Source organism: Heterodontus francisci, chromosome 36 (assembly GCF_036365525.1).
Source record: "Heterodontus francisci isolate sHetFra1 chromosome 36, sHetFra1.hap1, whole genome shotgun sequence".
NCBI classification, from domain to species: Eukaryota; Metazoa; Chordata; class Chondrichthyes; order Heterodontiformes; family Heterodontidae; genus Heterodontus; species Heterodontus francisci.
This window is the reverse complement of record NC_090406.1, coordinates 36,529,395-36,551,666: the sequence shown is the minus strand read 5'-3', so window position 1 is coordinate 36,551,666 and position 22,272 is coordinate 36,529,395. Positions and strand designations below refer to the sequence as shown.

Genomic DNA, 22,272 nt, shown 5'->3' with positions numbered 1-22,272 from the left:
ATGTGGCACCTTCTTGAATGCCTTTTGGAAATCCAAATAGAGTGCATCTACTGGTTCCCCTTTATCCACTTTGTTTGTTAAATCCTCAAAGATCTCTAATAAATTTGTCAAACACTATTTCCCTTTCACAAAACCATGTTGACTCTGCCTGAATATATGATTTTCTAGATTTTTTTTTTTTTAATTTTGAGTTACAGCACTGAAACAGGCCCTTCGGCCCACCGAGTCTGTGCCGACCAACAACCACCCATGTTCTGCTACTACCTCTTTAATAACGGACAGACATTGGGCTAACTGGGCTATCGTTTACAGCTTTCTGTCACTCTCCTTTCTTGATCAGAGGTGTTATATTTATGGTTTTATAATCAGCTGGGACCTTTCCAGAATCTAGGGAATTGTGGAATATTTACAGCCAATGCATCCACTATGTCTGCAGCCACTTCTTTTAAGACCCTCGGATGCAGGCCATCAGGTCCAGGGGACTTGTCAGCCTTTAGTCCCATTAGTATTCCCATTACTTTTTCTCTGGTGATAGTGATTGTTTGAAGTTCCTCCCTTTTGCCTCCTGATTTTCTACTATTCTTGGGATGCTTTTTGTATCTTCGATTGTGAAGACAGATACAAGATACTTGTTCAAAGCCTCTGCCCTTTCCTTGTTTGCCGCTATTAATTCCTAAGTCTCATCATGTAAGGGACCAATGCTCACTTTAGCTACTCATTTCCTTTTTATATATTTGTAGAAGCTTTTACTGTCTGTTGTTATAATTCTTACTAGTTTTCTCTCATACTCCAATTTCTCCCTCTTTGCTGATTTCTAAAAGTTTCCCAACCTTATGGCCTACCACTAATTTTCACAGCATTGTACGCCTTCTTTCTCAATTTGATACCACCCTTAACCTCCTTAGTTAGCCACAGAGGGTGCATCCTTCTGGTAGAGTCTTTCTTCCTCAATGGAATATATCTTTGTTGCGAGTTATTCATAACTCCTTTAAATGTCTACCACTGCTTCTGTACCGTTTTACCTTTTAACATAGTTTCCCAATCTACTTTAGCCAACTCTGTCTTCATACACTTGTAATTGCCTTTATTTAAGTATAAGACCCTAGGTATGGACCCACATTATTTCTCACCCTCAAACTGAATGTGAAATTCATCATGTTGTGATCACTCTTGCCTGGAGAGTCCTTTACTATGAGGTATTTAATTAATCCTGTCTCATTACACATTACCAGATCCAAAATAGCCTGGTCCCTGGTCAGTTCTAGAACATATTGTTCTAAGAAACTGTCACAAATACACTCTATGAACTCATCCTCCAGGCTGCCTTTGCCTATTTGTCTGATCAATGTGAAGATTAAACTCACCCACAATTATTGCCGTACTTTTCTTGCAAGTCCCCATTATTTTGTAATAAAAACAAGAAATACTGGAACCACTCAGCAGGTCTGGCAGCATCTGTGGAAAGAGAAGCAGAGTTAACGTTTCGGGTCAGTGACCCTTTTTCGGAAATGGTTATTTTGTGATGTATATTGTGTCCTATTTTGTAGCTGCTGTTAGGGGGTCTATTAACTACTACTAGAAGTGACTGCTGTTTCTTATCTCTGCCCAAACTGATTCTACATCTTGATCTTCTGATCCAAGATCATTTCTCACTATTGAACCTTTATTAACAGAGCTACTCCACTTCCTTTTCCTTCTGTCCTTCCGAAATATCATATCCTTAAATATTCAGGTCCCAGCTGTGGTCAGCTTGCAACAATGTTTCTGTAATGGCCATCATATCATACTTATTTATTTCTATTTGTGCTATCAATTCATCCATCTTGTTACAAATGCCTCGAGCATTCAGATAAAGAGCCTTTAATTCTGTCGTCTTACCATTTTTGCCTACTCTGGCCTTATTTGCTGGTGCCTTCTTATGTTTGTACACTCTGTCCCTTCCTGTCACAGTCTGGTTCTCATAATCTGTATCATTATCCTGCACTGTTTCCTTGTCCTTTAACTTTCCAAATCTCCCCTCACGTGAACCTTCTCCCACACTATTTAGTTTAAAGCCCTCTCTACAGCCCTCGTTATATGATTCGCCAGGACGTTGGTCCCAGCACTGTTTAGGTAAAGGCTCTCCCAATGGTACAGCTCCCTCTTTCCCTAGTACTGGTGCCAATGCCCCATGAATCGAAACCCATTTCTCCCACACCAATCTTTGAGCCACATATTCAACTTTCTAATCTTATTTACCCTATGCCAATTTGCTTGTGGCTCCGGTAGTAATCCAGAGATGATTACCTTTTGTGGTTCTGCTTTTTAATTTAGTTCCTAACTGCTCATACTCCCTCAGCAAAACCTCTTTCTTCGTCCTACCTATGTCATTGGTACCCACGTGGACGATGACAGCTGGATCCTTCCCCTCCCACTCCGTTCCTCTCCAGCCCCGAGAAGATGTCCTTAATCCTGGCACCAGGCAGGCAACAAAGCCTTTGGGACTCCTGCTCTCGGCTGCAGAGAACAGTGTCTATCCCCTACAGCTATATTCCTTTTTACTTCCCCCACTTGAATGCCCCCTGCACCATGGTGCCGTGATCAGTTTACTTATCCTCCCTGCAGTCCCTGCTCTCATCCACACAAGCTACAAGAACATCAAATCTGTTGGACAATTGCAAGGGCTGAGGTTCCTCCAGTCCTACTTTCCAGATCCCCATAGCTGCCTCTCTTGCAGTCATACCCTCCTGTCCCTGACCACGGACCAAATCTGAAGTACCTAGCTTAAGGGGTGTGACTGCATCCTGGATCACAGTGTCTAGGTAACTTTCCCCCTCCTTGATGCATAGCCATATCCAAAGCTCAGAGTCCAGCTCATCCACTCTGAGCTGACGTTCCTCGAGCTGCAGACACTTACTGCAGGTGTGGTTGCTGTGGATCACACAGGTGTCCCACTTGCTACAGCTGTAAAGCATTACCTGCCCTGCCATCTTTACTGTGTTTTATTTACAAATTAGGTTTAGAAATATCACTCAGCAATTATCTGTAGTTATATCAATTGGGTTAACCAGTTTAGCTATAAATTTAGTGCAATATTTATATCTCCCCAGTATCATTTAAAGTACAGCCCCTGTTTAGAGAGGTTTAAAAAAAAACTTTAAACTCACCGCTTGTCTACTCACCTAATTAATGGTTCTGGGCTTCAGCTCTCACATCTCACTGCTGGTCTCTGGCTCCCTTAGACCACTCCTTTTTGATAACCGATCAGAACAGCACCTCCTTCCTCACTGCACTGAATTCCCACACTTACTAAATTCCCAAGTTCACTCTCTGTCTCAAGCTGCACTCAGTCATGAGCTGCTATCTTCATGCCTCCTTACTTTTTGATTTAAAAAGTTGAAGATAAGTTGGATGCTATAGTACATGTACTTACTGTTTGAGTATAAATAAGGGTTTTTCTTATGAGCTGTGTTACTGAGAATTTTACAGACTGAGCAATGAAATATTCAATTCAGTGAATTACAAATTTAACAAAGCAAAAAAATTATATCTATGAAGTAAGAGAGAAAAATCCTTCTATTTAGCTCTTGTAAAGGAAAGCAACCTGTAGCACCTTTAACATAAGAAAAATCCCAAAGTTTCAAAAATAAGAGAAAGGAAAACAGGGCATGTCAGAAAGGAGAGATTTGGGTGACTGAAAGCTTGGCAAGCTTGACTTTTTTCAAAGGTAGCGAGCCGGAGAGGTTTAGGTAGTTCCAACAGTGTGGGGCTTACCCGGAAGAAATTGTAAACATAACTGAGCAAATTGCACAACTTATGGTTGTTTGAAAGTAGTTTGAATCGTCCCACAAGAGTTGTAAACAACTGATGAAACATGTAACATTTGTATTGAGTTAAGCTTGGGACAAGATTCTGACAATTTGTTTTTTTTAAAACTCCTTGTGACCGGCTGACTGAATTAATGGACCTATACGAAGTTAAAGCTAGAAAGATATGCTTCTCTTTTGTGCACAATCCTCCCCTGTACTCTATCTTCTTGAGTTCACCTAAGCTATTTGAAGAGTCACACAATGAATCTGAAATATCTCCCCCAAAGGAGAGTTGAGAGAACTGGAAAGTGTTGATCTGCACCATTCCCCATCTCTATCAGTGAGAACTCTGAGACTACCCACAGAGGTACTTAAAATGTTGTCCTCTGTATGTAGGACCATTCTAACCCATTGTGTTCACATTTTGTTGGCATCATTTTCCAGATACGCCGCTATAAAGCCAGTCAAGAAGTCATGGCAAAAGCGGGTGAGATCTATAGTCATTTAAAGTCCATGTTTATGGGAGGAGATGATTCTAGCAACAGTACACTGAAGAAGACTAACTCTGATCAGGAACAGCAGCAAAATAACAAAACCAAAGAGGAGGAGAAAGAAGCTGAGAGCAACATGAAGGAGAAGCAAGATTCAGGTGAGCACTTTGTAGTTGGGATATGGTGGTGCAGACTGCGGCTGGGTACTATGATGTCTGTTACCCATCTAATCTCTTTTTGTGACTCGCTGTTCATTTCCCTGTCTCTTTGTATATGTGAAGTGTCTTGGGATCATCTTTTATGTTAAAAGCTCCATATAAATACAGGTTGTTAGGGTTGACCACATCACTCACATCCCTTAACTTGCTAGATTGATTATGTTCTGATGTTGGTTCTTAATTTTAGCATGGATCACTGTTCATTGTGAATACAGTTTAAAAAGTTCACATCTTTCCCTGATGGGTTATTGTAAAGTTGTAATCCTTGATGTGTTAGTCGGTCACACAGATGAATAGTCCCCATTTTTGAGTGTTAGCTGGTCTCTGGCAGTTGGGGCAGTGCAGTTGGCATGAGACACCATGGGCTAGGGAGGGAAAAAATGATCATTGGCCAACAACGCATGCTGGGAAGTGTTTATGTGTATATCACGAGGACAGGATCAGGCATAACCTTGTTGACCTCCATGGTCAACTAGCTTGTTAGGTGTTCATTCTTGAGGAGAATATCTGACTGTGGCGACCCTACAAAACCTCTGTTTAATTATTGTAATAATTTATCTCTGAACTAGGTTATTTGTTTTTAAATAAAGTCTGGAGTTGATCTGTTTTCACCAATAAATTATCTACAGATTCCTCTACCGCAGTAAATGGAGAGACAGCATCTCAGAAGAATGAAATACTCCCAGAGAACCAAGAGCAAGATCCGTCACGGACAGAAAAGGAGAATAATGCTGAGGAAACATTGGTTGAAAAACAGAATAGGTGAATGTGGCATAAGCAATAGCAAGTGATTAATCCACACTTTTGATTCTGCTTTGCACTTGAACCATTAGCAGTTCCAATTCAGCTTGGCTCAGTTTGTAGACTTGAAACTTTGCGTCAGATTTTTGTAGATTCAAGCCTCGTTGTGGACTTGAGCCCATAAACCATTGTCGTATTGAGGGAGTACCCCTCTTTTGAAGCCTCATGTTCTGGTAGTTTTGTTGGCATAAACCATCCGTGGCATTATTTGAAGAGTTTGCCCTGTGTTTTGGCCAAATGTTCCACACACAAAACATCGCCAAAAATAGATTTACTGGTCGTTCATCTCATTTGCTATCAAAATTGTCTGGTGCATTTCCCTACATACCAATGACTGCACTTCAAAAGCAATTCATTAGTTGTGAAACTTCTTGTGACATCTTTTTAAAGATATGGCACTGATATAAGTGCTAAGTTGTTCATTCTTCTATTCATGTCAATACAGAATATGAAATATTCCAGTTGGGACCAGAAACCGATAATCTCTTCAACTTCCTCAGGGACCCTGAAAGGCAAAATCTATACTCGTTGAGAGTATGGGCCTAATGTAGAGGATGCATTAGAAAATGTTGAGAATAGTCCTCCTTGTCAGACAGAAAACCTTTTGAGATGCTGTTGGAGTTAGATTAGGGATTTAGGTGTCAAAATGACTTGCAACGTGTAAATGAAGGAGCTCTTTACTGCATCTGTATGAATAAAAAGAAAGGACTTGTATTTATATGGTGTCTTTCACTATCTCAGGATGTCCAAAACGCTTTACAATCAATGAAGTACTTTTGAAGTATAGTCACTCTTATATTACAAGGTAGGAAAATGTGCAGCCAATTTGCACAAAGCAAGGCCCACAATCAGAAATTAGATAACGAACAGATAATCTGTTTTAGTGATTGGTTGGTTGAGGAATAAATATTGGCCGGAACACTGGGGTGAATACCCACTCTTCACATAGTGTCATCGGATCTTTGAAAGCCACCTGAGAAAGGAGATGCCTGCTGAACTTCTCACCCATAAGATGGCATCTCCAACAGTATAGTGTGTCTCCAATGCAGCTCACATCTCTGGGATTCAAACCCACCACCTTCTAATTCAGAGGCAAAAGTGCAGCCACTCAGCAAAGACTGATGCCTTGGATGGTGTCTTGCCTTTAGTTATATCCTAGATGTGTAATTTCTATAGCAATTTTCTTCTAAGTATGTGATCAGAAAAGATTATTTAAATCAGCGGTTCTCAACTTTTCTGCTTCTGAAGCACCCCTCTCATGTTAGAAATTCCACGACCCCCAAAACACAAGTATTTTTTTCTGTATAAAAATTAGTTATACAATTAAACATCTATATTTATTTTTGTTTTACTTACTCAATGTGAAACTTCTTGCTAGTGCTGAGTAACAATTCTTGTACCAAGACTTAAACCCAATGTCACATGATTTCCCCCCAATTAAAAGTGCGTTTTAAAAAAAGTCTTCAATTGCTCAGACCTATCACCAAAGTAATGCTTCGTGTCACCATGAGACAGAGGTGGCTCTAGGAAACTACGTCAGATGATTGACAGTCACCTCCCTTTGCTGTAACTGATTCATCATGTGACAGTCTCCAATAGACATCTTAAAAAGGCATTTAATACTGTTAATGCTGTAGAGATGTGAATTATCTTCAGAATGCAGTGAACCTATTTAGGTCGGCAAACTCAACACAAATGTGGGTATTTCTTCCAAATAGTAAACAATTAATTTATGGGTACAAGTTGTTGTACTTTTTTCTACACATTCTCTGGTTATTTTTGGCAGACCTTTGAGACCATCTCGTGGATCCCTGGTTTAATATTTTCTGTTTACATTTGTCAGTGTTCTGTTTCTTCTAATTTGTCCATTCCCTCACTCCCTTTGATGTGTGGAAAGGTATAAGAAGTTGATTCACACAAAATTATATCACCAGTGTCCCAGCCACCAAGTTATCCACAGGTTGCCAACCTTTTAATAAATGGTGTCTTTAGTTTGAATTGTATTGGATTTCAAATGAGCAATTCCTTTGTTGTAATCTCTTTTTTTAATCAGTCTTGTCTTTTTACCTGTAACTTTCATTTGGCTCTTGTCACATTTATTTTTCCCCTTTCCCCTCAAGTTTCCTCAGAACTTTCTCCTGCACTGAGAGGGTCAAGCTGAGAAAATCTGTGGGCAGTAGAGTAGACAAACCAGAGCCAAGTATCTCAGACTAACTTTGGGCCTCTTCCCTTCAACCTATAGCATTTTCTTAGGCAGGTAATGATGGTAGATTTCTCAACTGTGGGAGCCATTTGTCAGTACAGGTCAGTCAACAGCAATGAAGATGTGGACATCCTGAGTGATTTCCTCTCCTCCTCCTCATGTGACCCAAAGGGAACTGATTGTAGTGCCCTGTTGCTAGCACAGACTGAGGATCGTATCATTAACATTTCTGGTTTGTGTAGATCTGCAGCCCGCCACTGATTGGCATGTGGATAAAGTCACCCACTTAGCCATTGGCAATAATTTGGTCATGCATTTTTTGAAATTATTCAAAGTAAATAAACAGAAGCACTTGGCTTCTCCAAGAAGATGCTAGATTTATGAATAGATTAAGTGTGGTAGTTTCAAGCATGTCCCAATGATTTTAACATTGTGTAGAATAGAAATAATATTGTCTTATCACTTCTCTTGTAGTGCTCCAGACATATCTGCAGTGCTTCAATCAGATGACCAACACACCACTGACACAGAGCCTGTTCCAATGGAGATGGAGTCAGCTAACGAGAGCTAAGGCTTTGAGATGTAATCAACTATGGGACACATTTTAAAATCTGGGTTGCTTTCAAATAAGAACATTTGTCACTTGAATTGTCCTAGAAACTAGTAAAGACTGGTTTTGTCATCTGCCCACTCGAAGAAGCTGAAAGAGGTCACTTGCTATGTGCAGCTCTGTATTTCTTCATTTTGTTGGAAAGAGAAAAGAAGAATATTGGTCTGCACATTTAAAGTATTTTTTTTTATCTTGAGCAGAGGAAGTGAATGTGGCACAAAATGCAGAAATAACTGCTTTTTGGTAGATTAAATCTAGAACCAGGAAATTCCTCTGGGTTTTCCCAACCAGCAGAAATCCTGGATCGATATGCAACCAGGATTCTTGCTGAAGTAGTGGCCAATCAGGAGAACACCCAAGGAAATTCATGGCAGATGCTTTACTTAATTTCAGAGCATATGTTTTTTTTAACTTTCGTGAAGTTATTCGTTTGAACTTTGTCAATCTGAAGTATATTCTCCATGATGGGTTGGCTCACAGAATTAGACAAAGAAAATGTGTTTTTCTTTCATTTTTTTAACCTCTTCCACTGCAATGGTCCATTACATGATTTCCCCAAAATGTCTAATTTCTCAGTTCCTAGCTTTTTTTTTTAGAAGAAGAACTGATTATGTAGAGATTTCAGTTTTGTCATTGTAAAGTACGACTTTGTTATAAGTACCAGTTATTAAAGTTTGACCTTGTGGGAGATTTATGTGATGTTGACAGTGATGTAATGAGCTCCCTTCTTAAGCCGCTTTGTGCCAAGAATAGGTGCAAGAGAGCAGCACTGCAGGGGAGACCCATAACTACTTAATTACATTAATCTTCTGAATTTCTTCCTCTTTATTCCTTCTAAACTCCAAATATGTTGTTCTACATCCTCTTCATCCTTACTATATTGAAATCAAGACTAGTCTCATCATCTTCTCCTCTAATTCTTTCACATGACCTCAAAACTGTGGAACTCTTATCTTCCTTTGTCTTCCCTTCCTCCAATAACCTACTGACTTTCAAAACTCAATTTTGGTATAACCTAACCTCTACGTCTTGATTGACCTCATCTTCACTTTTCGTCTTAACTGTGGTGGTCTGCACTGTGAGCCTTGACCTCTGGCTTTTGTTTGTTAATAATTTAAAGGGAAAAAATCAAATCTGTTGTAAAAGACCACCAAGGAAAAATGGCCTTTAGCAGGTTAATCTAGAAAGTTTTAAAATGCAAACTTTTATATATAAAAAAAAATGTGTGGAGTTTTCTTTGAGTTTGTTTTCTGCTAGTCAACAGTTATTGAATATGATACCGATCTGTCCATTATGGAAATTTTATACACAACTATTTATCTGGGCAAAACCAAAAAGTGCTGGAAATACTCAGCAGGTCTGGCAGCATCTGTGGAGAGAGAAGCAAACTTAACGTTTCAGGTCTGTGACCCTTCATCAGAACTGGCAAAGGTTAGAAAAGAATTGGGTTTTAATCAAGTGAAGGGGAGGGGGTGGGGAAAGAGAACAAAGGGCAGTGGGAGATTAAATAACAAAGCTGTCCTGGGACAAAGGCAAAGCATGTGGTGAAAGACGAAGCATTAGTCCAGAGAGACTGTTAGAGAAATAATGAAGACTAATGCTTCGTCTTTCACCACAAATATTAACACATGATTTACCAACATTCCATTTGCTTTCCCCATTACTTGCTGTATCTGCATGCTAACTTTTTGGGTTTCATGTACAAGGACACCCAGATCCCTCTACTGCAGCATTCTGTGGTCTCTCTCCATTTAAATAATAATCTGTTTTTCTATTCTTCCTGCCAAAGTGGACAACCTCACATTTTCCCACATTATACTCCCTCTGCCAAATTTTTCCCCACTCACTTAACCTATCTATATCCCTTTGCAGACTCTTTTTATGTCCTCCTCATAACATGCTTTCCCACCTATCTTTGTGTTGTCAACAATTTGGCTACAATACACTCAGTCCCTTCATCCAAGTCATTAATACAGATTGTAAATAGTTGAGGCCCCAGCACTGATCCCTGTGGCACACCCATAGTTAGGTTGCAACCTGCAAATGACACATTTATCCTGGCTGTTTTCTGTCAGTTAGCCAATTCTCTATTCATGCTTACCCTCAACACCAGGAGCTCTTATCCTGTGCAGTAACCGTTTCATGTGACACCTTATTGAGTGCCTTTTGGAAGTCCAAATACACTACATCTACTGGTTTTTATTTATCCACCCGGCTCATTACATCCTCAAAGAACTTTAATAAATTTATCAAACACAATTTCCTTTTCATAAAACGATGTTAACTCTGCTTAATTGTAATATGATTTTCTAAATGTCCTGCTACTACTTCCTTAATAATGAGCTCCAACATTTTCCCAGTGACAGATGTTAGGCTAACTGGCCTATATTTTCCTGCTTTCTGTCTCCCTCCTTTTTTGAATAGGGGCATTACATCTGTGGTTTTCCAATCCTCTGGGACCTTTCTAGAATCCAGGAAATTTTAGAACTTTACAACTTCTGCAGCCACTTCTTTTAAGACCCTAGGAGGCAGGCCATCAGGTCCAGGGATCTTGTGACAGCCTTTAGTCCCATTAGTTTGCCTAGTACTTTTTCTCTAGTGATAGTTTTAAGTTCCTCCCTCTCTTTTGCCTCTTGGTTTTCTACTATTATTGGGATGTCATTAGTATCTCTACCATGAAGACAGATACAAAATACTTGTTCAAAGTCAGCCATTTCCTTGTTTCCCGTAATTAATTCCCGAGTCTACAATAGCTACTCTTTTTCTTTTTATATACTTGCAAAAGCGCTTACTATCTGCTTTTATATTTCTTGCTAGTTTACTCACACGTACTATTTTCTTTGTTATCTTTTGCTGGTTTCTAAAATGTTCCCAACCTTCTGGTCTACCACTGATCTTCACAACATTGTCTGCCTTTTCTTTCAATTTGATTCCATACTTAATTTCCTTAGTTAGCCACGTATTGTTCATCCTTCTCATGGAGTTTCTTTCTCAATGGAATATTTCATACCTCTCAAAGATACATCTCATTAAATATATTAGTTTTTATCGTCTTATCTTTTAATCTATTTTCCCAGTCCCTTAGCCAACACTGTCTTCTTACTTTTGTAATTACCTTTTTTCAATTTGTCATTAATTTCAGATCAGAGTTTCTCACCCTCAAACTGAATTCACATGCGATGATCACTCTTCCCTAGGTATTAATTTACTGTCAAATTTTATCTGCATTTGAAAACCTTCCATTACTATGAGATCATTAATCCTGTCTCATTACACACTACCAAATCAAAGATGGCTTGTTCCCTGGTTGGTTCCACAACGTATTGTTCTAAGAAACTTTGTCGAATATACTCTAGGAACTCATCCTCAAGGCTACTTTTGCCGATTTGTTTTATCCAATCTATAAGATTACAATTGCCCATAATTATTGCAGTATCTTTCTTACAGGCCCCTATTATTTCTATTCTATCCTACAGTGTGACTACTGTTATGGGGCCTATAGACTAATCTCACCAATGACCTTTTTCCCTTGCTATTTCTTATCCCTACCCAAAATGATTCTACATCTTGATCTTCCAAGCCAAGATCATTAGAGCTCCCCTACTTCCTTTTCGCCTATCCTTCCAAAATATCAAATATCCCTAAATATTTAGTTCCCAGCTTTGGTCACCTTGCAACCAAATCATCTCCATTTATTTCTGTAACATCTATCTTGTTAGGAATGTTGCCTGCATTCAGATAAAGAGCCTTTAATTTGGTCATATTATTCCCTACTCACCACTATATAGTTTGAAGCTCTCTCTACAGTCCTAGTTATTTGATTCACTATTACACTAGTCCCAGCATAGTTCAAGTGAAGCCCATCCCAACTGAATAGCTCCCTCTTTCCTCAGTATTGGTGTCAGTGCCCCATGAACCTAAACCCATTTCTCCCACACCAATCTTTGTGAGTCCCGTATTCAACTCTGATCTTATTTACCCTATGCCTAATTTTCTCGTAGCTCAGGTAGTAAGCCAGAGGTTGTTACCTTTATGGTTCTGCTTTTTAAACCTATCCTGCAGCTGCTCATATTCCCTTAACAGAATCCCTTTTAGTCCTACCCATGTCGTTAGTACCCATGTAAATCACAACAACTGGATCCTTCCCCTCCCACTCTAAGTTCCTCTCCAGCCCCACGGAGCTATCAACACTAGCACTGGGCAGGCAACACAGCCTTCAAGAATCAAACTCTTGGCTGCAGAGAACACAGTATCTTTCCCCTAATTGTCCCCAAACTACTACATTCTTATTTACTCCCTGAACTTGAATGGGCCCCTGGACCAGGCTCTGTGGTCAGTTTGTTCATTGTTTCCCTGCTGTCATCCACACACGCTGCAAGAACCTCGTACCCGTTGAACAAGTGCAAGGGTTGAGACTTCTCCACTGCTACCTTCTAGATTTCCATACCAACCTCACTTGTAGTCACACCCTCCTTTCCCTGACCATGGACCAAATCTGAAGTAAGGGATGTGACTGCTGCCTGGAATAAAGTGTCCAGGTAACTTTCTGCCTCCCTGATGTATTGCAGCGTCCACAGCTCAGATTGCAGTTCTTCAACTTGGAGCCAAAGTTCCTCGAGCTACAGCCACTACAGACATGGTTGCTGTGGATCATACGCTACAACTGCAATGCATCATCTACCTTGCCAGCTCTACTGTGTTTTATTTAACTAATTAGGTTTTCATGTTTTAAAATATCACTCAATTGTCCACTTAATTTTTAATCTTGGTAATAACCTTGTTTAATTAAATTTGGTTATATGCTTTAGGTCTTTATTATAACTTAACCCACAGTCCTAATTTAACCCTATTTTTATTTAGAGATACAGCACTGAAACAGGCCCTTCGGCCCACCGAGTCTGTGCCGACCAACAACCACCCATTTATACTAACCCTACAGTAATCCCATATTCCCTACCACCTACCTACACTAGGGGCAATTTACAATGGCCAATTTACCTATCACCTGCAAGTCTTTGGGTGTGGGAGGAAACCGGAGCACCTGGCGAAAACCCATGCGGTGACAGGGAGAACTTGCAAACTCCGCACAGGCAGTACCCAGAATCGAACCCGGGTCCCTGGAGCTGTGAGGCTGCGGTGCTAACCACTGCGCCGCCCATTATTTCTTTTATTTATTACTGATTTACTTATCCCAAACTAATTTAATTTCCTGGTTCTTATTTTAAACCGATGCCCTAGATTAGAGAGAGAGACTATTTGAAGGCATTGCTTCTTGACTTCTGGTTTAAAGCTTGGCTCAGGTATAAAACTAAAACCTGACCCGAATGGGCCCAGAGTCTTTTAATTATTTTTCATACCCGACCTGACCCAAAAATATCAAACATGTTATTAGTATAGAAAAAAAATCACATCAAAACGTAGATTTAAAACAAAACAAAACATTACAGTCTAGCCCAACCCTGAATGCTGGACACTGAATATAAACACATGTAGTTTTTTTTTGATATAAAGTTTAATCATTTGCTTGAACCGCAGACATTTATGCTTTCTTGGTGGCTTCCTTCTTCAGTTTTGACAACTCATGCTTGATGATTTTATTTCTCATTTTCTCGGCCTTCATGAAGTTGAAGTTGGGTAGCCAGGCTCTATTCTGCTTGCACTTCAACCCCACACTCCTAACCATTGGCCACCTGGTGGGGAGGGGCAAGTTAAAAGTATATTCACATGGGATTAGTCCAAAGTTCCAGGCAGTACACAGTCAAGGGATTTGCTCAGCCTGCCTCCTACAGCTATGGCTACACACAGGTGTTGCTGGAGAGGGAGCTTGCAATGTCAGCTCCTATGCTTAAGGCCTTCTGCAACTGCTGGGCACTGAAGGGTGTGGATTGCATAGTTGACACTAGGAATAACATACCTTAAATTTACCAAACTTCCGTTTGTTTTATTTGTATTTTCTTAGGGGCACTTCTAAAATTTGTTTCCTAATGATTACACCTGCATCATCCTAATTGACATTTTATGAATTAGTCAAAGGCACAAAAGGATGCCATTTGGTCCGTGCCAGCTCTCTACAGCAATCCAATCAGTCCCATTCCCTGCTCTAGCCAGCTAGCCCTACAAGTTTACTTCCCTAAATGTGCACATCCAATTTCCTTTGGAAATCATTCATCGTCTCGACTTCCACCACCCTTAATCAGCAAGTTCCAAGTTATTGTTACTTGCTGCTTAAAAAAAAAAGTTTCTTCCTCTCCCGCCACCCAACGACTTGCCCAAAACCTTAAAATCGGTGTCCTAGTCCTTGTACCATCAGCTAATGGGAACAGCTTTTGTCTACTTTATCTAAAGTTTACAAGATATTGACAAGTTATCAAATTTCTCCTCTATCTCCTAGGAGAACAACCCCAGCTTCTTCAATCTAATCTTGTAGCCAAAATTCCTCATCCCTAAAACCATTCTGGTAAATCTCCTCTGCATCCTCTCATCCTAAAGTGTGGTGACCAGAACTGGATATAATATGCTGGTTGAGGTCTAAACAGAGCTTTACAAAGGCAGCAAAAGAGTTTACCATCCTGCAGTCTGAAAAACAGCCATGAACCATGACTGTTTCTCTTTAAGCCGTTTTTTTTATAAATCTATGCTGACATATCCCTCTTCTGAGCCTCAATTTTGTTAACCAACCTTTTATGTGGTACTTTGTCAAACGCTTTCTTAAAATCCATATAGACAGCATCCATTGTTTTCCCTTCAAACTTCTGTTCCTTCAAAGAAATTCAATTAGATTAGTCAAGCATGATCTGCCCTTGACATTCGTGCTGGTTCTCCTTAATTAACTCAAACTTCTCCAAGTGCCTGTTGATTTTTTTCTTGATTGTTTCTAAAACCTTACCCGCCACTGATGTTAAACTGAGTGGCCTGTAGTTATTAGGGACGTCTTTAAACCCTCTTTAATAAGGGTGACAGCTTTGCCACTCCAATCCTCTGGCACCTTCCCCAGATCTAGGAAGATTATGACAAGCCGTTCCACTATCTCCACCCCCACTTTCATTAACAACCTGGGATGCAAGCCATCCAAGCTGATGGACTATCCAGTTTAAGCATAGCCAGCCTTTCCAGTATATCCTTCCTATCAATTATCATCCTATCCATTACCTGTACCATCTCCGCTTCTGATATGGTCAGCATCTCTTCCTTAGAGATCAATACAAAGTACTCATTATGTATTTTACCCTTGTCCTACCCTTAGATGGAAGCCTCTAAGCATACATCACCCTCTTTGTGCCTAATGGCACCACACCAACATCCCCCCGCCTCCCAACTGCCTTTTATTGCCCACTTACTATTTACGTGCCAGTAGAAGACTTGAGTTCCCCTTTATATTAACTGCCATTTTATTCTCATTCTCTTTGCCAGTCTTATTTTCCTCTTCACTTCCCCTGTCAACATATTTGGCCCAATTCTCAAAACATTTACTTGATATGCATCATACAGCCTTTTTGTTTCATCATGTTCCAAGGAGCCCTGGCTTTGATTCCCTTACCTTTTGGCCTTGTTGGAAAGCACCTAGCCGTACCCAAAACATCTCCTTAAATATCACCCATTGTTCCATTACAGATATTCCTGTCAATATTTGGGCCCATTTTACCCTGACTAGATCCCCCCTCATCCCATTGAAGTTAGCTCTTTTCCAATTTTTAAGTTCTACTTCAGGTTATTCCTTGCTCTTCTCCATTACTAAACTAAATCTTATATGATGATCACTCTTACTCAAGTCTTAACCCCCAGCCACTTGGTCCAACTAGGAAGGAGGTATTGCTAGATCTGCTGCTGGGGAATGAGTTGGGCCAAGTGGACAGAGAAGATACTGGTCAAGAAAGTTCTCCAGAATGAATTTCAAAAATTCCTCCCCTCCTTACCCTTTCCTCTAACATTATCCCAATTGATATTTGGGTATTTCAATTCCAATATCACCATTATATAGTTCTAGCACATGATTTTCCTGCAGATTTGCTCCTGGATCTCTCACAAGATGGAAGCCTGTAGAATACCCCCAGTAGTGCGATCATCCCATTTTTGCTTCTCAACTCTAACCGAGTGAATTCTGTTTTTGATCCCTGAAGGACATCCTCCCTTTCCAACAACAATGTCTTCCCTAATTGGTACTGTCACCCCACCTCCCTTTTTTCCTTCTCTATCTTTTCATAACACTGTATCCTTGAATAGTAAGCACCCAGTCCTCATCCTTTTAAGCCACATTTCCGTTATTGCCACGTATTTCCAAACGGCTATTCTGCATGTAACTCACTAGCCTTATTCATCACACTTGTTTCTTCCTATCTTGACTTTTTTCCTCCCCTTGCCCAGTCTCTTCCTACGTACATCTGACACCCTACCCCCTTAACAATTTCCAGTTTCTTGGCCCTAACTGCCTCCTCTTCACTATGGACATCCCATCTTTCTACACCTCCATCCGCCACCAGGACATTGAGGACTCTCCATTTCTTCCTTGAACAGAAGCCTAACCGGTTCCCATCCACCACCTGGTTGAACTTGTTCTCACATTCATCAACCCTACTCACTTCCTGCAGATAAAGGTGTTGCTATGGGTACCTGCATGCATCCTAGATATGCCTAACATTCCTCATTCTAATCTTGCTCAAGGCCCCCTCCCCTAACTTCTTCCAGTACATTGACTGTATTGGTGCAGTTTCATGCTCTAGCCCTGAACTAGAAAACTCCATTTGGTTTCCAATTTCCACCCTTTTCTCATCTTCACATGGTCCATCTCCAACACTTCCCCTCAATTTCTGTCTCCATTTTAGGGGATAGGGTGTCTACTAATATTCATTATAAGCCCACTTACTCCACAGCTACCTCAACTACACTTCCTCACACCCCGCCTCCTGTAAATGACTCCATTCCATTCTCCCAGTTTCTGTCTCCAATGCATCTGTTCTAATGATACAACCTTCCACAACAGCTCTTCAGATATGCATTTTCCTTAAGCAAGGATTCCCCCAGTGGTTGACAGCTCCTCAACCGTGTCCGACCTATTTCCTGCACTTCTGCCCTCATCCCTTCCTCACAGAACCCAGCCAGGCTTCCCCTTGTCCTCACTTTCCACCCAATCAGCCTGCACATCCAAAAGGATCATCCTGCGCCATTTCTGGCACCTCCAGCATGCCACCAAACACATCTTCCCCTCCCCCATCAGCATTCTGAAGGGACTGTTCCCATGGAGACATCCTAATCCACTCCCACACCTGTGGTACCTTGTCCCCTTCCCATGCAAAAATCACAGGTGGTGTAATACCTATCCCTTTACTTTCTCTCCCCACCATCCAAGGCCCCCCCCAAACACTCCTTCCAGGCAAAGCAGCAATTTACTTGTACTTCAATTTGGTATATTGTATTTGCTGCTCACAATGCAGTCTCCTCTACATTTAAAAGACCACTTTGCAGAACAGCTCCACTCAGTCTGCAAGTATAATCGAGCTTGTGGTTGCTCCCTCCAGCCCAGTGTCATTCATTGCATAAAAAGTAGCCAATTGGGCCAGAGTCTTTGCTGGAATAGATAGATTTTTCCAATGAAGGCAGACTGGGTGAGAGATCAGAAATACCATTTGCTGATCAGTAGCTATGCTGACCTATAATTTGAAGAGCTCTGAAATAACTCATCGTATATTATGGGATTTTGTAATCAAAGTCCAGTTGAGACATTAAAAATAGATGACTTTGGGAGAATTTGCAGCTGTGCATAAACCTGTAATTATAATCTTAGAAGTCTGGTTTTGGCCAAGCACTAGCACTGGAGGATTATAGGCAGAGTACTATCCAAACCAAATGCTATCACAGGAAGTACAATTTTCTACAAATATTCAAACTGAATCAAATGCTATTAAAGCATGGCTAACCGACCCGCACCCAACCAGACCAGACGATGTGTTGGGTTCGGGTCGCTCTTGTGGGTCTGGCTTTCGGGCTCAGGTAGCGTCGGGTTGGACGCGGACCCAGTGCTGCCTTGTGCAGGGAGGGAACTTCTGCAAAAATAGCCTGCTGCCGGAATGGTGGCTCACAAGATTTGGACAAGGTATGTTTGATATGATTAACTTTATTACGATAGTTAGGTTGGGCGTGAGGAAAAAAAATCCAAGGACTCTGGCCGGGGTTGGATGTGATCGGGTTGAGCCAGGTTTCAATTTCATACCCGAGTCGGCATTTAAATGCCGTTACACAAGTTGCCTGCAGAGCATGAGAATTGAAGTGTTCCACTTTAACAGTTGCATGACTTTTTGCAGTGGAGCTGAAGCTATAACTGAAGTACAAAAGCACAACACAAGGTGACATTTAAAGCACAACACAAAAGGAAATAAGTTGTTTAATCTATGCTAATTGAATATCATTATTGTTACTCCAGCTCTCCTGGAGGATTAGATGTAAAACAGTTATTCTTTGCCTATGACACTTCTTGAAGTGCTTAGAGGGCAGCTTTCAAGCTTGCTTTTTGGTCTTGAGGGCCAGGTATGAAACCAGAGTGGCTTGGGAGCAGTTTAAAACAGATCTTCGTTGTTGATTTAGAATTCCACCATGGAGGTAGTGCCAAGAATAGAACCAGGTTCTTAAATTTCAAACTAAGTTTGCAATAAAAGGCCAAACAACCTAGGTTAAGGGTCAGAATGCCAGTGATCAGGGCCAGAGTTTGGAACAGCTGCTTTAGAATGTACACAAGATACAAAAAAAAAATCAAATCATAGAAGGAAGACAGTCCATTGTGTCAGTTCCAGGTGTGAACAGAACCGTACTCCAGCTGTGAGCCTAATTAGTGTTTCACAGTTATCAACCTCCCTGCTCTGTCTATGGCTCAGCTAATAAAAGGTAGCTTGTATGGCCTCTTAGCCACATAATTTACCTGATCAGCCACTGTTAGGGCTCTATGGACATGCACCAAGATTCCTGTGGTTCTCTACATTTCAGTATCCTACCATTTGTGCATATTTTCTTGCCTTCCCCAAATGCATTACTTCACACCTCTAGATGGAGTTCCATTTGCCACTTTTCTTTCCAGCTGAAAAGTCCATTGCTATCTTCCTGCAATCTATTCTGAGGAAGAAAGCAACTAAGCAGCCAATTTTTGAATAATCTGCAAATTTATTAAAATGTAAGGGCATGATTAAGTCAAAATCATTGATACATACCAAGGGAAGTAGTTGAGGTCTGCAGCACCTTACTGGAAACAGCCTTCCACTCAAACTCATGACCATTCTTTTACCAATTCTAGATTTAAATTGGCATGGATGTTCGACTAGTCTGTTACATGAGATCTGTCAAAAGCCTTGCTAAAATCCATCTGGACTACAAATATATTTCAACCCTCCTTGTTATCTCCTCAGAATGCAAATCAAGTTAGACACTAAATTCATGCAGTTATTATTAATGGGTGTCTTCTCACAAGGAAGAGAATACAGTCCCTCCATCCTCCCCAAATAATTTGCCCACTACCAAGGTTAGGCTGGTTTGTAATTACTTGATTGCTAATATTCTACCAGGGAGAATTGGAATTAACAGCTAGAACCAGAGCCTCCATTATTTCATCCCTTGTATCTCAGCTTATATTACCAGACCCACATGAAATGTATTCTATCTACAAAAGATAAAATCCCTTAGTATTTCCTCTTTATCCCATTTATCCAATATTTCACATGCAACTACAACATCTGCATTATCCCCTTGCGAAGGCAGGTGCAAAGTATTAATTAAAAAAAACATGTCCACCTCTTCTGCCTCCTCGCAGGTCACTAAAACTACACTTAGTTGCCCTCTTGCTCAGTATTTAACATTTTTGGGCTTGGGAAACATTGAAAGGAATTATGTTGGCCTTTGTTGCAAGGGGATTGGAGCACAAGAATAAAGTCTTGCTACAATTTGTGCAGGGCTTTTGAAGCCACACCTGGAATACTGTATGCAATTTTTTAATCATACAAGGTGATACTGTATTGAAGGAGTCAGTACAGTGAAGGTTCTGGAATGAAGTGGTTGACCTATGATGAGGCTGAGTAAACTGAACATACACTTGGTCATCTTAAACCATACAAGACTCTGAAGGGGTTTGACAGGGTGGACAGTTGTTGTTTCCTCAGGCTGGGAAATCTAGAACATGTGGGTCAGTTAGGACGGCTGGAGAAATTGTCAGGGTTGTAATACTTTGGAATTTGTGACCCCAAAGGGTTGGGAATGCTCCGGTTGAACATATTGATTTTTTGGTCTTAGAATCAGGGGATATAGGTAGTGAGTAGGAAAAAGTTAGAGTTGAAGATCTACCATGATCATATTGATTGGCAGACCAGGCCATAGCTCCTTAACCATTTTTTATCCCTGCAATGTCCCTCAAATGTAGATGGTGATGCACAAATAGGAACATTTCTCCATTAGCTGAAGCAAGTTGACCTGACACTAAAGTCAATTATTTAAAAAAAAGTTATAGAAAAAAATGAAGTCAAGCCAAAACAAGTAAAAATGGTATAGCCATGGTCATAGCAACTAACTTGACAAATTTATTTTTATAATTGCATGAATTTGAAGGAAAGCTTCTATTGTTATACTACAGTATGAAGACCTGAAAGGGTTAATGTTTGACAGTCAGATGGGCATTAGGCCGAGAAGCAGTAGGAGTTGTGGGTTAGATTAGCTTGGAGTGTTATAAAATACATAAGCGCTATTCTTGAGCCCTGCAAAAGAAAATCAACGACTTCTTTAAACACTTATGCTACTACAATAGATATGGCAGCAGTGGTAAACTTAAAAAAAAAAAAGAAAAATTTCCAGTACAGTAGAGCAAGACTGAAAAGCTGCTTACCCCTGAAAAGGTGGTGAAGTGCTCTGGAGCTTCTCCATAGCAAAAGAGATGAGATAGACAACATGGAGTCAGGCATACAAGCTGCACCACAGAACTGTGGTGGCCTGCGAGAAGAATTCAGTACTTGGGCAAGAAACTTTGAAAAGTGAAAAGTGAACTGTGCACATAGAAAAGAAAAATCTTTTACTGTGGCTGAGGGTAAAGAGTGAGAAATTCCACCCCCCCAAAAAAAAAAAACTGGGGCATCTCCATTAAAGTAATGGGATGGCAGACATCAGTCAATGGATGCACTAATTAATTTCAAATTAGGCACAGGTGCAAGTTGTACAAGGTCTGGGAACTACAACACAAGAGCCATGGTTGACAACACATTGCTGGCTGTAAGCATTTGCATGATCTAGGAGGGAGGAAACAGAAGGTGAAGGATCAACTTTAAGCAACTCTCCAATATGAAAGGACAGATGATTATGGAAACCCCTATACATTTTGGAAAACTAAGAATTTTCCCTGTCAAGCAGAAAAGCATGCTTAGACCTACATCTGCATCAAAAAAGTGATGTCAAACATAAAGTCACTTTCAAGCATATAATTTTCTTTGGCCTCTGTCTCGAGAGACAATGGGCAAGCACCTAGAGGCAGTCAGTGGTTTGCGAAGCAGTGCCTGGAGTGGCTATAAAGGCCAATTCTAGAGTGAGACTCTTCCACAGGCGCTGCAGATAAGTTTGGTTGTCGGGGCTGTTACAGTTGGCTCTCTCCTTGCACTTCTGTCTTTTTTCCTGCCAACTGCTAAGTCTCTTCGACTCTCCACTCTTTAACCCCACCTTTATGGCTGTCCACCAGCTCTGGCGATCACTGGCAACTGACTCCCACAACTTGGTCAAGCTCACAGAACTTCATGTCGCATTTGCAGATGTCTTTAAAGTGGAGACATGGACGGCCAGTGGGTCTGATACCAGTGATGAGCTTGCTGTACAATGCGCCCTTGGGGATCCTACCATCTTCCACGTGGCCAAGCCATCCATCGCCACTGGCTCAGTAGGGTGTATATGCTGGGGATGTTGACTGTCTCGGATGTCTGTGTTGGAGATACGGCCCTGCCACCTGATGCCAAGTTTTCTTCAGAGGCAAAGATGGAATGAATTGAGACGTCACTCTTGGCAGATATATGTTGTCCAGGCCTTGCTGCCATAGAGCAAGATACGGAGGACACAGGCTTGATACACTGACTTGTGTTCCTGGTCAGCGTGCCATTTTCCCACACTCCTGGCCAGTCTGGACGTAGCAGCAGACGCCGTTCCCATGAGCTTGTTG

The 22,272-nt window shown here is 40.8% G+C and overlaps 1 protein-coding gene across 3 annotated transcripts in view; it reads left to right on the top strand.

Moving 5' to 3' along the window:
• Positions 1 to 9,309, top strand: part of hdgfl2 (HDGF like 2) — a 104,360-nt gene extending 95,051 nt beyond the window's left edge. For all 3 annotated transcript variants that reach the window (XM_068016541.1, XM_068016539.1, XM_068016540.1), the window contains 3 exons: positions 4,233 to 4,437; positions 5,127 to 5,259; positions 7,976 to 9,309. In XM_068016541.1, the coding sequence (XP_067872642.1) occupies positions 4,233 to 4,437; positions 5,127 to 5,259; positions 7,976 to 8,072 (435 nt within the window). In that variant the 3' untranslated portion in view covers positions 8,073 to 9,309. The remainder of the gene's footprint in view (positions 1 to 4,232; positions 4,438 to 5,126; positions 5,260 to 7,975) is intronic.
• Positions 9,310 to 22,272: the final 12,963 nt, after the last annotated feature.